The sequence below is a fragment of the Podarcis cretensis genome, assembly GCF_951804945.1.
Source record: "Podarcis cretensis genome assembly, chromosome: 4".
Taxonomy (NCBI): Eukaryota; Metazoa; Chordata; class Lepidosauria; order Squamata; family Lacertidae; genus Podarcis; species Podarcis cretensis.
In genome coordinates, this window is record NC_137173.1 from 17,636,685 (window position 1) to 17,650,594 (window position 13,910).

At 44.3% G+C, this 13,910-nt stretch overlaps 1 protein-coding gene and 1 long non-coding RNA gene across 10 annotated transcripts in view; one reads left to right on the plus strand and one right to left on the minus strand.

The window, feature by feature from the left end:
• Nucleotides 1-1,212: 1,212 nt before the first annotated feature.
• On the minus strand, nucleotides 1,213-3,513 carry LOC307215131. The gene is made up of 2 exons (XR_013838298.1): nucleotides 2,978-3,513; nucleotides 1,213-1,499 (listed from the first exon to the last, which is right to left on the minus strand). It is a non-coding gene; the product is annotated as an uncharacterized lncRNA (long non-coding RNA).
• The window catches only part of PIWIL4 (piwi like RNA-mediated gene silencing 4), a gene marked incomplete at its 5' end in the record, with an annotated part of 39,174 nt that continues 26,630 nt past the window's right edge, over nucleotides 1,367-13,910 (plus strand). The window contains 3 exons of one of the 9 annotated variants that reach the window (XM_079973526.1): nucleotides 1,367-1,525; nucleotides 10,927-11,031; nucleotides 12,831-12,909. In XM_079973526.1, the coding sequence (XP_079829652.1) occupies nucleotides 1,367-1,525; nucleotides 10,927-11,031; nucleotides 12,831-12,909 (343 nt within the window). Of the gene's footprint in view, nucleotides 1,526-1,735; nucleotides 1,760-5,877; nucleotides 5,918-5,940; nucleotides 6,057-8,495; nucleotides 8,604-10,926; nucleotides 11,032-12,830; nucleotides 12,910-13,910 lie in introns of those variants that run through there. The other 8 variants (XM_079973528.1, XM_079973530.1, XM_079973532.1 and 5 more) reach the window with 8 other exon arrangements.

Sequence of the window (13,910 nt, forward strand, 5' to 3'; positions counted from 1 at the left end):
AGAGACACATTTTCCCCTCTTTGGGATTTTTTATTGAGGGCAGCAGTGAGATTCAATTCCGGGTCTTTGTGGTTCATCATAGCTCACACTCTGAACCCCTACATTTGACTGGGGTTCTTTCCTCTTAAAAATCTGCATCCTGAAGTACCTTACTAGACCTAACGGTGATGTGTCAGCTAAAAGGAAGTTTTTCAAACACTGAGGATCCTTAAAAGTTTATGGTGGGCAGCTGGATTCTCTGTGACAAAAATCAGTTGTGACTTTTTTGTTTTTTGTTTTTTAATGCATATTTATTAAGGTTTTTTGAATACACATGCGTAAATATTAAACAACATTTCTTATATCATAACATAATTTCGTCGCTTCTTTGGACTCCCTCGCATCTCCCGCTCCCACTTACATTGTTACAAAAAAATTTCCAAGCAAATTACCCACTTGTTTACAATCTTACGTTGTGACTTTTTTGATAGCTACGTAGGTAAGGCACAGGACAACAGGCAACTCAAAATAGACAGGATGAAGCTAAACCAGATTTCCCTTCTCTGCCTTCAGCTGCCCGACCCAACTTCTCCAGAGCCTCTTCACCTGTACCTCTTCCGATAACTGTCATTTCTCCCTCAGCCACCATGTTCTTTTGTGACATCACAAGCAGTCCACAGCCAATAGCATCAGTACAACCTCCCGTGGCCTGGCAATTTTGGAGGCACCTCCACAGGGGTTTGCTTATTTCTTATTTATTTCTCACCCAGCACACCTTTCCTGTGTAACGATACCAAGTCAGGTGTGTGATATCCCATTATGAGACTTTGAATAAAAAGATAGAATAGCTACTGCAGGTGGATGTGTTTAGAAAGGCGTTTCTTCAAATGAAATATAAGCTGCCTTGCTTAAGCCCTGCAGTTCTCTTCACTGCTTTCATGGGTGGCCTTGAGGAAACCTCACTGGTTTCAGACATCCATGGGACCACGAATGGGACGGCTACCATATGGCAACATCATCCAGGCACTTCCACTGACTTCTGCCTGGTGACTTTATATGCTAACTTTCATTCAGCCTTCCAGCTTCCACAGGTTTCATCTAATCATGAACATTTCCACACATCCCACCCCATTCGCTCACATACATGTACCATTTCGCCCTGACCATTTTTGAGACCTCCCATTCCCACACACAAGCGTACGCCAGCCAGCATCCACAATGAACACCGGCAGATACAATCGGTCATAATTTGCTCTCCATTCGTTTATGTTTGTGTCCTGCTTCAGTCCACAAATATCCACCGGCTTCTGTTGACTGGGCTCCGAAGGTGAGTTTCAACCAGCTGACATCCACAAACACCAGCCTTGAAACATCTGCCCGCTTCCAAATGCAAGCTCCACCAGCTTTCACCCGCCAACCCCTGCCAGTTTCCATTAAGTCCATCACTATAGACTTCAGCCAGCTTCGGACCATGGATATCGGTAGACTTCAAGCCGCAATCCCACTCAGCAAACTTGCCCCTATAAATAATGCAGAGATGAAATCGGTACAAGTCAATTCCATGTCTGGGAAGGCTTGCTGCAATAAGAGCACATTTTTAGCAGGTGTCTTTAAAAGTGTAGGCAGGCACAGAGCTACTACGATTCCCAGAGTTCCCTGGGAAGAGGCACTAATTGTTAAACCACTCTGTAATTCTGTGAGGAGAATAGGGGTCTCCTAACAACTCTCTGCACCCTTAGCAAACTACAGTTCCCATAACTGGGGGGAAGCCATGACAGTGGTATGATACTGCTTTAAATGTGAAGCTGCATCCAGTCTCATTGGATATTCTGCGCAAAGTGAATTAGGTTGGTGGGCCCTCTGCCGATTTGGGGGCCCTGGTAAATGCCCAACCTCGCCACCCTCTGGAGGAAACCCTGATGCTAGATCAGGGGTCAGCGAACTTTTTCAGCAGGGGGCCGGTCCACTGTCCCTCAGACCTTGTGGGTGGCCGGACTATATTTTGAAAAAATATATATGAATGAATTCCTATGCCCCACAAATAACCCAGAGATGCATTTTAAATAAAAGGACACACTCTACTCATGTAAAAACACGCTGATTCCTGGACTGCCCATGGGCCAGATTTAGAAGGCTATTGGGCCGGATCCGGCCCCCGGGCCTTAGTTTGCCTACCCATGTGCTAGGTAAACAGTTTGGCCTTCAATCTGAGCATTGCTGACAGCCTTGAGTCCCTCAGCCAGAGGAGACCTGGAAGGTCTAAGTATCTTTGGTGGTGAAAGTATCTGGCCGAAAATGAGTTTCATAGTTAGGTGGGAATTTGAACCTTGATCTCTACGATTCAAGTCCTATCTTATCTGCTACCTCATGCTCCAATGTATTCCACCTGCCAGAGACCCCCAACAAATAAGGCACAAGTTCCTGTGAACCAAGTACCTCCTGAATATTATCAGCACCCAGGCGCAGTAAAGCGATAGTATAGTCCGTATAGTTAAAGCTATGGTTTTCCCAGTAATGATGTATGGAAGTGAGAGCTGGACCATAAAGAAGGCTGATTGCCAAAGAATTGATGCTTTTGAATTAAGGTGCTGGAGGAGACTCTTGAGAGTCCCATGGACTGCAAGAAGATCAAACGTATCTTCTGAAGAAAATCAGCCCTGAGTGGTCACTGGAAGGACAGATCGTGAAGCTGAGGCTCCAGTACTTTGGCCACCTCATGAGAAGAGAAGACTCCCTGGAAAATACGCTGATGTTGGGAAAGATGGAGGGCACAAGGAGAAGGGGACGACAGAGGACGAGATGGTTGGACAGTGTTCTCGAAGCTACCAGCATGAGTTTGACCAAACTGCGGGAGGCAGTGGAAGACAGGAGTGCCTGGCGTGCTCTGGTCCATGGGGTCACGAAGAGTCGGACACGACTAAACGACTAAACAACAACAACAATCAGGCTGAGCATTGTGCCCTCTGACTGCTGGAGCGATGTGCCACGTTATCTTCACCTTGGGAAGATTATTCTCCATGTGTCGCTTTCAGAGGGATGTTCTTGGGTGCCAGCCAATATTCCAGAATCAGGCCTGACGGCATTTCAGTTCATTTGTTCCTCTGTAATCCTCACAAATCACACCCACGCGATCTGTTGTGCCCATCTGCTGCCTGCTGGAGTGATCAAGAATAGTCAGATAAATCTACTACATTATAACAGATGCGATAGGAAAATACAAATGCAGCAAAAGAGTGGATGCTTTGTGTTTCAGCTGAATGTGGAAAGTGAACCTCAACTGCACAGTGCCACTGTTTTAATGAATCACGTATCATCTGTCTGTCTGTCTATCTGCCTATATGGGGTAATATCTAAACCGCAAGCTGCAAACCATAGGAGACAGAGCAGTTACAGCTTGTGGTTAGCCCAAGGGTTGGCCCAAGACATTCTGGCACCCAAGGCAAACCACAAAATGTACACACACCCCCACCAGGGAAGAAGTGGGTGAGTGAAGATTTGCACTGAAAACAAGGGAGCTCAGCATTGTGCATCAATAAAATGACCTGAGAGGAGGAATCAACCAGCTCTCAGCCTGCTCCAACTGGCCTCTGCAAAGGATCAGTGCCGGATTTACGTATAAGCTAAACAAGCTATAGCTTGGGGCCCCACTCTCTTGGGGGCCCCCAAAAAAATTAAAGGGAAAAGAAAATGGATGTATATTTCCAAAATATAGGATAAGTTCAACAATTACTTTGATAAAAAAACATATTTTGTTATGTGCAAATGGCTTTAGATACCTATTAGGTACATAAATTACTATATAGCACAGGGGTCAGCAACCTTTTTTCAGCCGTGGGCCAGTCCACCGTCCCTCAGACCATGTGGTGGGCCAACGTTTTTTTTTTTTGGGGGGGGGGGAATGAACACATTCCTATGCCCCACAAATAGCCCAGAGATGCATTTTAAATAAAAGCACACTTTCTACTTTCTTCAGATGGTTTTATTTAGGTTTTATTGATTTAGTATGCTGTAAACCGCTTTGAGATTTTTCTTAAAAATATAAAGCGGTATAGAAATAAAATAAAATTAAAATAAAATAAAATAAATACTCATGCAAAAACACCAGGCAGGCCCCACAAAAAACCCAGAGATGCATTTTAAATAAAAGGACACATTCTACTCATGTAAAAACATGCTGATTCCTGGACCACGGGCCGGATTGAAGTGATTGGGCTGCATCTGGTCCCCAGGCCTTAGGTTGCCTACCCCTGATATAGCATATGTTCAACACAAAAAACAGTGGCAATTTCTTGTTGGCACAGGACAGCTGGACATATAAAGGGCCCCATTACCTTCAGTAGGTTGGGGCCTTATCAAACCTAAATCCTGCCCTGCAAAGGATCTGAATGAATTGTTATCACAACTGTTCCTGTTTATTTTATTGATGCGTTTTCCAGTGGCTGCTTAAAAACACTCTTGCTTAGGCAAGCCTAACCAGACGCATGCAATACGGACATGTGTTTTAAGTTTATCATGGGTTTTAATTATTTTTTTGAATTTTCCAAATACTTGGTTTAAATTGTCATCATCGCCCCCCCCCCCCGATTATTTTATCTTTTTTTTATTTTTGCAAAATGCTTCAAGGGCTTTTAAAGTGCTTTTTAAAAACAAAAAAAAAATCAAGTCTTATATACATTTTATGGGGGGGGGAGGCTGCACACACAAAACCCAGATTTTATTTTTGTTTTATTTATTTAACTTCTATACCACTTTATATTTTTAAGAAAAATCTCAAAGTGGTTTACAGCATACTAAATCAATAAAATCTAAATAAAACCATCCGAAGAAAGTCAAGTACAGTCATACCTTGGGTTACAGACCTTAGCTGTCAACTTTTCCCTTTTCTTGCGAGGAATCCTATTTGGAATAAGGGAATTTCCCTTTAAAAAAGGGAAACGTTGACAACTATGTTACAGGTTGTGTGTTTTCAGGTTGCACACTGCGCCAAACCCGGAAGTATCGGAATGGGTTACTTCCAGGTTTCAGCGCTTGCGCATGCACAGAGGTGCTAAATTGCGCTTTGCGCATAAGCGCCTAATCATGACCTGCATGTGTGCAGATGCAGCGCTGCAGGTTGTGCCTCCCACACGGATCACGTTCACAACTAGAGCATCCACTGTATAAACAGTCAAAGCAATGTAATTAAAACTAAAATATTATCATAAAGATTTCAAAATAAAACATCACAAAGGAGGTTAACTACGGAATACATAAAGTTAACAAAAAAAATCTTAAAACATTTCAAAAGAAAACATTGCTAAGTGAAGTCAAATATAAAATGCACATTTAAAACTGCATAATTAACAAGAGAATACAAGATTATCATAAGCGTGACACAGTTTATGAACTGGATGAACAGACACAGATGAACTGGAGCACAGCAAAAACTTATTTGCAAACTGTCTGGGATTTGCGCGCGTTACTCCCAGCGACGGCCTCGGGCAGAGCAGGAAAAACACAACGCGATTCTTGCGTGCGCTTGTGCTCATTGCAAATTACCTTTTTATCACCCGATGAAACCATCGGATTGCAAAATAAAATAAAATAAAATAAAATAAAATAAAATAAAATAAAATAAAATAAAATAAAATAAATCTCCAACTTTCCTCCTGCCCCGTCACCCCTGCATATCCTACCCACAATTTCCAGCAACGGAAAATTAATTTATTCGGAATATACGGTGCACGCTCGCTTCCTCCCCCTCCCCGCACCGCCCCCTGCCGGCAGAAACGGCAAACTGCAACGGCGGGCGAGAAAGAGGCGCAGCACGCCGAGCGAGGGCGTCAACTGCGCGAGGACGCCGGCAGCAGCGCCTCTCTGGCAGCGGTTGGTGGGCGCCACGCACGCGCGCGCGCTCGGCGTTGGCGGGTCGTTGGCGGCCGCGAGGCTTCGCGCCGAGGCACGTGCGCGGGGGAGGGGGGAGGGGGAGGGGAGCGGGGATTGCGGGGCGAAGCGCCTCCGCTTTCAGTGCGAGGCGGGAAGGGAGGAAAGAGGAGGCTTTGAGCTTCCTCTGCCAAGTGTCACCCCCCCCCCCCGGGGTCAGTACTGGTTTAAGCAAATGAGAAGAATAAGAATATACCCTCACGTATTTTATATTAGGGTGGTTGGGGTTTTTTTTGGAAAAAAGCCGTTCATTTAAGGAGAGTTGGGTGCGGCTGGCAAAGGGGCGATTTGAACCCGTGTCTCCTAAACCGTTGCGTCGGCTTTTCCCCCCAACCCTAATTCAGACTCCCGCCGGCTCCAAGGCTCGGTTTCCCCAAATCTTGGCTTTTTTTCCCAACCCCCACCCTCCGCCATAATCTTTGTTTTCAAGCAGCTAAATTATGGGTTGTTTTTTTAAAAAAAAACCACCACAATATCCAGACATGTTAATCTGCAATCCCTCAGTCGACTTCGTAATTTATTTATTTTTTGTCTTTTAGTTTTGTTGCTGATGTTGCATTCAGTGTTTTTTAGCTACTTTTGTTATCTATAATGCTGTATTTTATAGGGTCCTGGATGAAGGGCGGTGTAAGAACGTAGTAAATTTTAAGAGACTGGGTGACGGGTGGTTAAAACACAGAGCCTAGGACTTGCCAATCAAAAGGTTGGCGGTTCAAATCCCCGCGACGGGGTGAGCTCCCGTTGCTCGGTCCCTGCTCCTGCCAACCTAGCAGTTCAAAAGCACGTCAAAGTGCAAGTAGATAAATAGGTACTGCTCCGTCGGGAAGGTAAACGGCGTTTCCAGAAGCGGCTTAGTCATGCTGGCCCCATGACCCGGAAGCTGTCTGTGGACAAACACCGGCTCCCTCGGCCAATAAAGCGAGATGAGTGCCGCAACCCCAGAGTCGGTCACGACTGGACTTAATGGTCAGGGGTCCCTTTACCTTTTATAATCTCTTTACATGTCCAGCCATTGGGGTGGATGGGGAGAGGGAGATCACATTTCTGTCTCCCCAACATCCTTTCCCTGTACAATCCATGGTTGCAGTTTCATAAAGATACTGCTCCAGGTATTACTGCCCTTTTCTCCTGCCTTTACTGACTCCAAGCGGATCCAGACATTACCCTTGGTTCTTACCAACCATCCAGACCCATTTTAAACTTTGCAACAACCCCTTTCAGTTTGGGATGAGAGAGACTGACTGGCCTAAGGTCATCAAATGAGCTGGATGAAACTGACAATTTGACCGCTACTATGCTTTGTATATTTTATCTATTTTTAAATTGTATAATATAGTATACCTCTCTGGCTCTATTAGGACATTCTCCTCTAGTGTAAAATCTGCCCACAAATGGGGATCAGTGTGCTCCAGGGTGGATTTGATTTAAGTCAAATCGATTTAAATCACTAGTCAGTAAATCAATTTTTTAAAGGAAAGACATTCCTGCTGGTATAATCTTAATATTTACAACCAGATGAAGGTTTCACTATTGGAGTAATAATTTTTCAGAGTAGTTTTTACCGTTATATCAAAAATTACTGATTTGGTTATACTATTAGAAATACATAGACAGATAATTATGAAATTATTGTGAGGTTTAATAAGTTAATGCTATATTTGGACAACTTTTCTGCTGTGCTTTATTGGAAGGATAAAAATAATCATTTCCTTAATAACAATTTAAACAATTTAACTAAAACAGTAACATTGTAGCATATGTATGGAGAGACCTGTGGCTCGGGCGCGCTGCAGGCCCCTCAGTGGTGACACCCGGGGTGACCTGCCCCTACCGCAGCCCCCTTCCTCCGCCCCTGTGTCTTTTATTTCTAATCCATCATCGCTCATGCCTATTCCTCCATCATTTCTCTTCACTTCCCTTGTACACTTGCATTACACATATTCCAGCTGTGTAGGAACCTCCTGCTACATTTCTCCTCTCCCAATGTCTTGGTTCGTTGTTTTTTAAAAAAAACTTTATTGAATTTTTTTCCACTGTGCAAATAATGTGAACGAAATGGGGGGGGGGGGGCAAAGAAAAAGTGCTTGAAACTGTAGTACAATGCAGTATAGGTAAAGGTAAAGGGACCCCTGACCATTAGGTCCAGTCGTGGCCGACTCTGGGGTTGCGGCGCTCATCTCGCTTTATTGGCCATGGGAGTCGGCATACAGCTTCCAGGTCACTTCCAGGTCACTTCCAAGCCACTTCTGGCAAACCAGAGCAGCGCACAGAAATGCCACTTACCTTCCTGCCATAGCGGTACCTATTTATCTACTTGCACTTTGACGTGCTTTTGAATTGCTAGGTTGGCAGGAGCAGGGACCGAGCAACGGGAGCTTACCCCGTCGTGGGGATTCAAACCGCCAACCTTCTCATCAGCAAGTCCTAGGCTCTGTGGTTTAACCCACAGCGCCACCCGCGTTCCTACATCTAAGGGTATAAATAATGCTACTTTTCCAACAAGTGTACAATAATTAACAAGTCATAATTGTTATGAATGCATTACAAATATAATATTTTTCCATGCACAATCTGTGTCTAGAAGCAATCCGCTCATATGATGCATGGTGGTACAGTGGACTGGGAACCCAGGAGTGATTATGCCATCTCCTGGAGCCTCAGGGGTGGCTGACACATCTCCCTTGCTCTGGTAAATGAATGAGGTGATGACAAGGCTTTTATGTTTGTGATATGTTCGCATAAAGCAAGGAGAGCAAATACGAATTCATTCATTATTACTGTCATGAAAACACAGTGAATTGCAGTCCCACTGATTCTAAGACAGGATATTATACTGTATTTGTGCAGCTGTTCTTTGCTGTTTTTTACACACATCCAACAACAACAACAGCAACAACAACAACAACAATAATAATAATAATAATAATAATGGAGAAAGCCCTGCTGCCTGCTTTTTTTGTATTCATCTAGGGGAGCTGGTTTGATGAGCTCCAGCTTTTTAAAATTTACTAGTACGCTACCGCTCCCAGCAAATCCCATGCTGGCGCCTCTTACACATTTTCTTAAAATTGCTTAGAATTGCCAAATGAGAATTTGCAACAATAGGAAAGTGCTACTCCAAAACAGCAAGCACAGGTTAAATTATTTGAATTTGTCTGAATCCACAGTAGGGAGGAGGTCAGTCTTTCAAATAAGGAACATCTGCAAACTCTCAGAACCGTGATTTAAGGGCTGCTGTACACACCACAAAATTCCTGTGCAGAAATAGGGAAGTTTTTTTGCATTGATGCTTTTAGATATGTTGTGAGCCTCTGAGAGTGGCTGGGGAAACCCAGCCAGATGGGCAGGGTATAAATAATAATAATAAATTAGTAGTAGTAGTAGTAGTAGTAGTACTACAAATAGGGACGCGGGTGGTGCTGTGGGTAAAACCTCAGCGCCTAGGACTTGCTGATCGTCAGGTCGGCGGTTCGAATCCCCGCGGCAGAGTGCGCTTCCGTCGTTCGGTCCCAGCGCCTGCCAACCTAGCAGTTCGAAAGCACCCCCAGGTGCAAGTAGATAAATAGGGACCGCTTACCAGCGGGAAGGTAAACGGCGTTCCGTGTGCTGCACTGGCTTGCCAGATGCAGCTTGTCACACTGGCCACGTGACCCGGAAGTGTCTGCGGACAGCGCTGGCTCCTGGCCTATAGAGTGAGATGAGCGCACAACCCTAGAGTCTGGCAAGACTGGCCCATACGGGCAGGGGTACCTTTACCTTTACCTTACTACTACAAATACCAACAACTAAATTAAGATGCTGAAACAAAGAAGCTTTGTGGGGAGGAACTAGGAGTGGATTTTTGTGGTCTTAGGAGAGGGTTCTAAAATCAGGCCATTACCAAAAGCCAGTGAGAATAAGTGGTTAGAGTGTCAGACTAGAACCTGTGAGACCAGGATTAAAATCCCCATAGCTGTGAAACTCACCTTGGGTCAGTTGTTGCCTCTCAGTGGAACCTACCTCACAGGGTTGTTGTGGGGATTAAACAAGGAAAGGGAGAACCATGTACAGTGGTACCTCGGTTTTCGAATATCTCAGAAGTTGAAGGTTTCGGCTTTCAAACGCTGAAAACCTGGAAGTAACTGCCTCAGTTTTCAAACGGCTTTCGGAATCCGAATGTGCCACGTGGCTTGAGTATTGAGTTTTCAGGACGTAAATGCTTCCGGAAATGCATGCTTCAGTTTTTTAATGTTTCGGAAGTCGAACGGTCTTCTGGAAATGATTGCATTCAAAAACCAAGGTGCCACTGTACTTCACCTTGCTCTCTTTGGAAAAAAGATGGGATATAAATGCAATAAATAAAGAAATAGCCCTGTCCCATATAACCACCCACTCACAGCACCTATGAGAGTTGGGGAATATGGGTGAAACCTCTTAAAATGACTTAAGTGTACGGGTAGTTTCATACAGGGGAAGTCAATTAGAATCAGAACTGAAGAGTTGGAAGGAATCCTGGGGGCCATCTAGTTCAATTCCCGGCAATGCAGAAATCTCAACTAGATCCAACCTCTGCATAAAGACCCTCATTAAAGGAAAGTACACCACTTTCTGAGGCAGTCCATTCCACTGCCAAATAGCTCTTACTGTCAGAAGGTTCTTCCTGATGTTTAGTTTGAATCTCCTGTCTTGTAACTTGAATCCATTGGTTTGGGTCCTAGCCTCCAGAGCAGGAGAAAACAAGCTTGCTCCATCCTCAATGTGACAGCCCTTGAGATATTTTAAGATGGCTATTCTATCTCCTCTCAGTCTACTTTTTACCATGCTAAGCATACCAGATTCCCTCAACCATTCCTCATAAGGCTTGGTTTCCAGACCCTTTATCATCTTGGTCACCCTCCTCCCAGACACGTTCCAACTGTTGAAGGATTCACATTCCCCTCTTTCTTGTGCATTCTACAGTAGTACCTATATTGCTCAAACTTGACCTGGTTGGATAGCATTCATTTCAAATGTCTGGATTTCTCTGTATCATTTTCTTTATTTCAGCAGCTTAAATCTGCAGTGATGACTGGGCGGGCTCGAGTAAAAGCCAGAGGGCAAATCCTTTATGAAGAAGAACCTACGTTTGGACAACCTGGCTCCCTGCAACCGGTATGTAGGTTATATGGTTGTGACTGATTCGTTGTTTTTATGGGGAGGGGGAGAGTATTCACTCAAGTCTCAGAAATGTCCCTACTTAAGCAGAGTGTGGAGGCTCACCACATGCAGCAGATTTTGGGGTACTAGTCAATGCAAGCAAAGTTGCCAGTTATTTCACATGTGAAGGTCGGCAACGTCATCCCCACCGTTTGGGAATCCCTTGCAGACAACCACAGTGGCTGGAGACAGAGACAGGTTGTGCATCCATAGCAGTGTCCAGCGGAGGAATGATGACTGGGAGGAGTACAGAGAGAAGAAAGGCCATGGTGCATCTGTGAGGAGAATCAGAACTTACAGGGTTAAACAGTTCTGTGTGACGTCTCACATTCTGAGGCGTGGTGATGTTCACATACGGGACTCTTTCTTTGTGTGTGTGTTCTCTTTCGGTTTTGGCTGAGACGCGAAAGGATGCCTGCTCTTTCGCCGGGCTAATTTACGATGTTTTTCTACGCATTAAAAGACGGTTGGAGATAAGAGAGAAGCCTGCATTCAGTCTGATTTATTATCCACACACGGCAACAGCTTCTCCCGCTGCTGAACTCTGCTAGGACTATGCTAAGAGAGCTAAGGGAAGTTTTCGATCGGCACGGACGGCCAGTGGCGCAGCAGAGGTGTACTGGGCGCCATCTTTACTCACAGCATCTGCAGCAGCACAACCGAATGCCTTCATCTGCCCCAGCTGCAACAAAACTTGCCTCTCCTCTGACAGTTTCTGTAGCCACAGCCTGTGCTGCAACCTCTGCCCCAAAGGCACACTCCTCCATTGTCTCCTGAGACAGATGGATGCCAACAACCATATAACTTTCTGTTTTAGGCACCAAAATGTCTTGGACCATCTCCACAAATTCTAATCTTTTGAGGGAAAGTGGTGGGCTATTGCTCCCAGACCTTAGTCATTATTATTTGTCTTCTTGTAACCAATGATTATTGCTAAATAGGGAAAACAATGTTAAGCAAACAAGCAAACAATATACAAATTAAAACACACAACTCGCTATAAAGTTTACAAGGTGAAACAAACAAGTGAATCAGATGATGGGCCTGGGCTATACACCATTAGGTACACCCCAGAATACCTAACCACATTTTGTGCAGTATATTTATTTCTAATCTTCCAATTGTTGCTTCTGTCATCAAGTTCCGTCAACTCAAGAGGAAGCCTTAAGGCTTCGGTAATCTGTTCAATTCTCTCAGCCTCCCATCTGCAATATGCAGAAAGTGACCCAGACCTGCCTTAACAGGTCTGTTGTAAGGATTATTGATTAAATATAGAAGGTGGTAAAGCACTATATCAGTGACAGGTATTGTTTTTAATTTAATAACTGAAAGTTTTAATAAATGAAATTAAACACTTTCCAGCCCACTTCTCAGGATATAGAGCCTCATAACATGGATTGTATTATACTATATATTTAAAGGGGTCTGTTCTTTACTTGTTGGTTGCATTAAACCCAGGGTATGGAATCTGCCTCTCTAGATGCTGGGCTACAGCTCCCATCATGCCTGACCATGGACCATGCTGGCTGGGGCTGATGGGAGTTGGGGTACAGCAATATCTGGCAGGCCACAAGTAGTCCCCATTGAAGCATTCAATTGTTTTGATGAACAAACATCTCTACACTTCTATTCTACCACATGTCAATAGGGAATGGTTTGTTTTTCTTTAAAGTAAATTACTTTTGTGCATAGTATCTTTTAATGATATTTACTACCATTGTGGCACTGTCTCTTCTGCCATTTCTACTTCACAGAGTTGCTCTGGGAGTGGGGATTCTTTTGCTTTGCAGAAAGAAACTTCTCATACAAGTTCTGGGAACAGCCCCCCTAAATGTAAGTGTTTGGCTTAAATCACTATTTAATAAGTGACTATTGTTAACTCATCTTTCTCTCCAGAGCACGATAAGGTGTTCAAAGTGCTGGTAATTATTTGGGGTTTTTTAAAATTTAGTTTGTATACCACCCTCCCATCTGTACATCACAGGGTAGTTCGCAACATAAAACTTTTGCTTTTAAAACTTTACATGGCATATCTGAGAGAACACCCTCTTCCACACAGACCACTTTATCCTTCAGGTTATCTGAAGAGGCTTTGCTCTAAGATTAATCCTTTTCCAAAGGAAAATATTGTTGCGCACACTACAATTTTGAAGTAGAGATTTTAGGGGTGTAGGTACATATTCAAGGTTTGGTTTTCTTGGAATGAAGTTTACTGGAGATAGTGGTGTCTTCATGATAAACCGCCCAGAGTGGCTGGGGAAGCCCAGCCAGATGGGCGGGGTATAAATAATAAATTATTATTATTATTATTATTATTATTATTATGTAGTTTTATTCACATATAGATGTAGAGGCTGAACGTAAGAGGGAAGGGGGCTCTGCATTGACACTCTAACATACCAATAACATAATCCAATAACATTATAGGTAAAGGTAAAGGGACCCCTGACCATTAGGTCCAGTCATGGACAACTCTGGGGTTGCGGCGCTCATCTCGCTTTATTGGCCGAGGGAGCTGGCGTACAGCTTCTGGGTCATGTGGCCAGCATGACTAAGCCGCTTCTGGAGAACCAGAGCAGTGCACAGAAACGCCGTTTACCTTCCTGCTGGAGCGGTACCTATTTATCTACTTGCACTTTCTGCTTTTGAACTGCTAGGTTGGCAGGAGCAGGGACCGAGCAACGGGAGCTCACCCCGTCGCGGGGATTCGAACTGCCGACCCTCTGATTGGCAAGCCCTATGCTCTGTCGTTTAACCCACAGCGCCGCCCGCATCCCTAATAACAATATATTGGGGTGCATAACAGAACCCCTGTTTTGTGATATGCTGTTCCT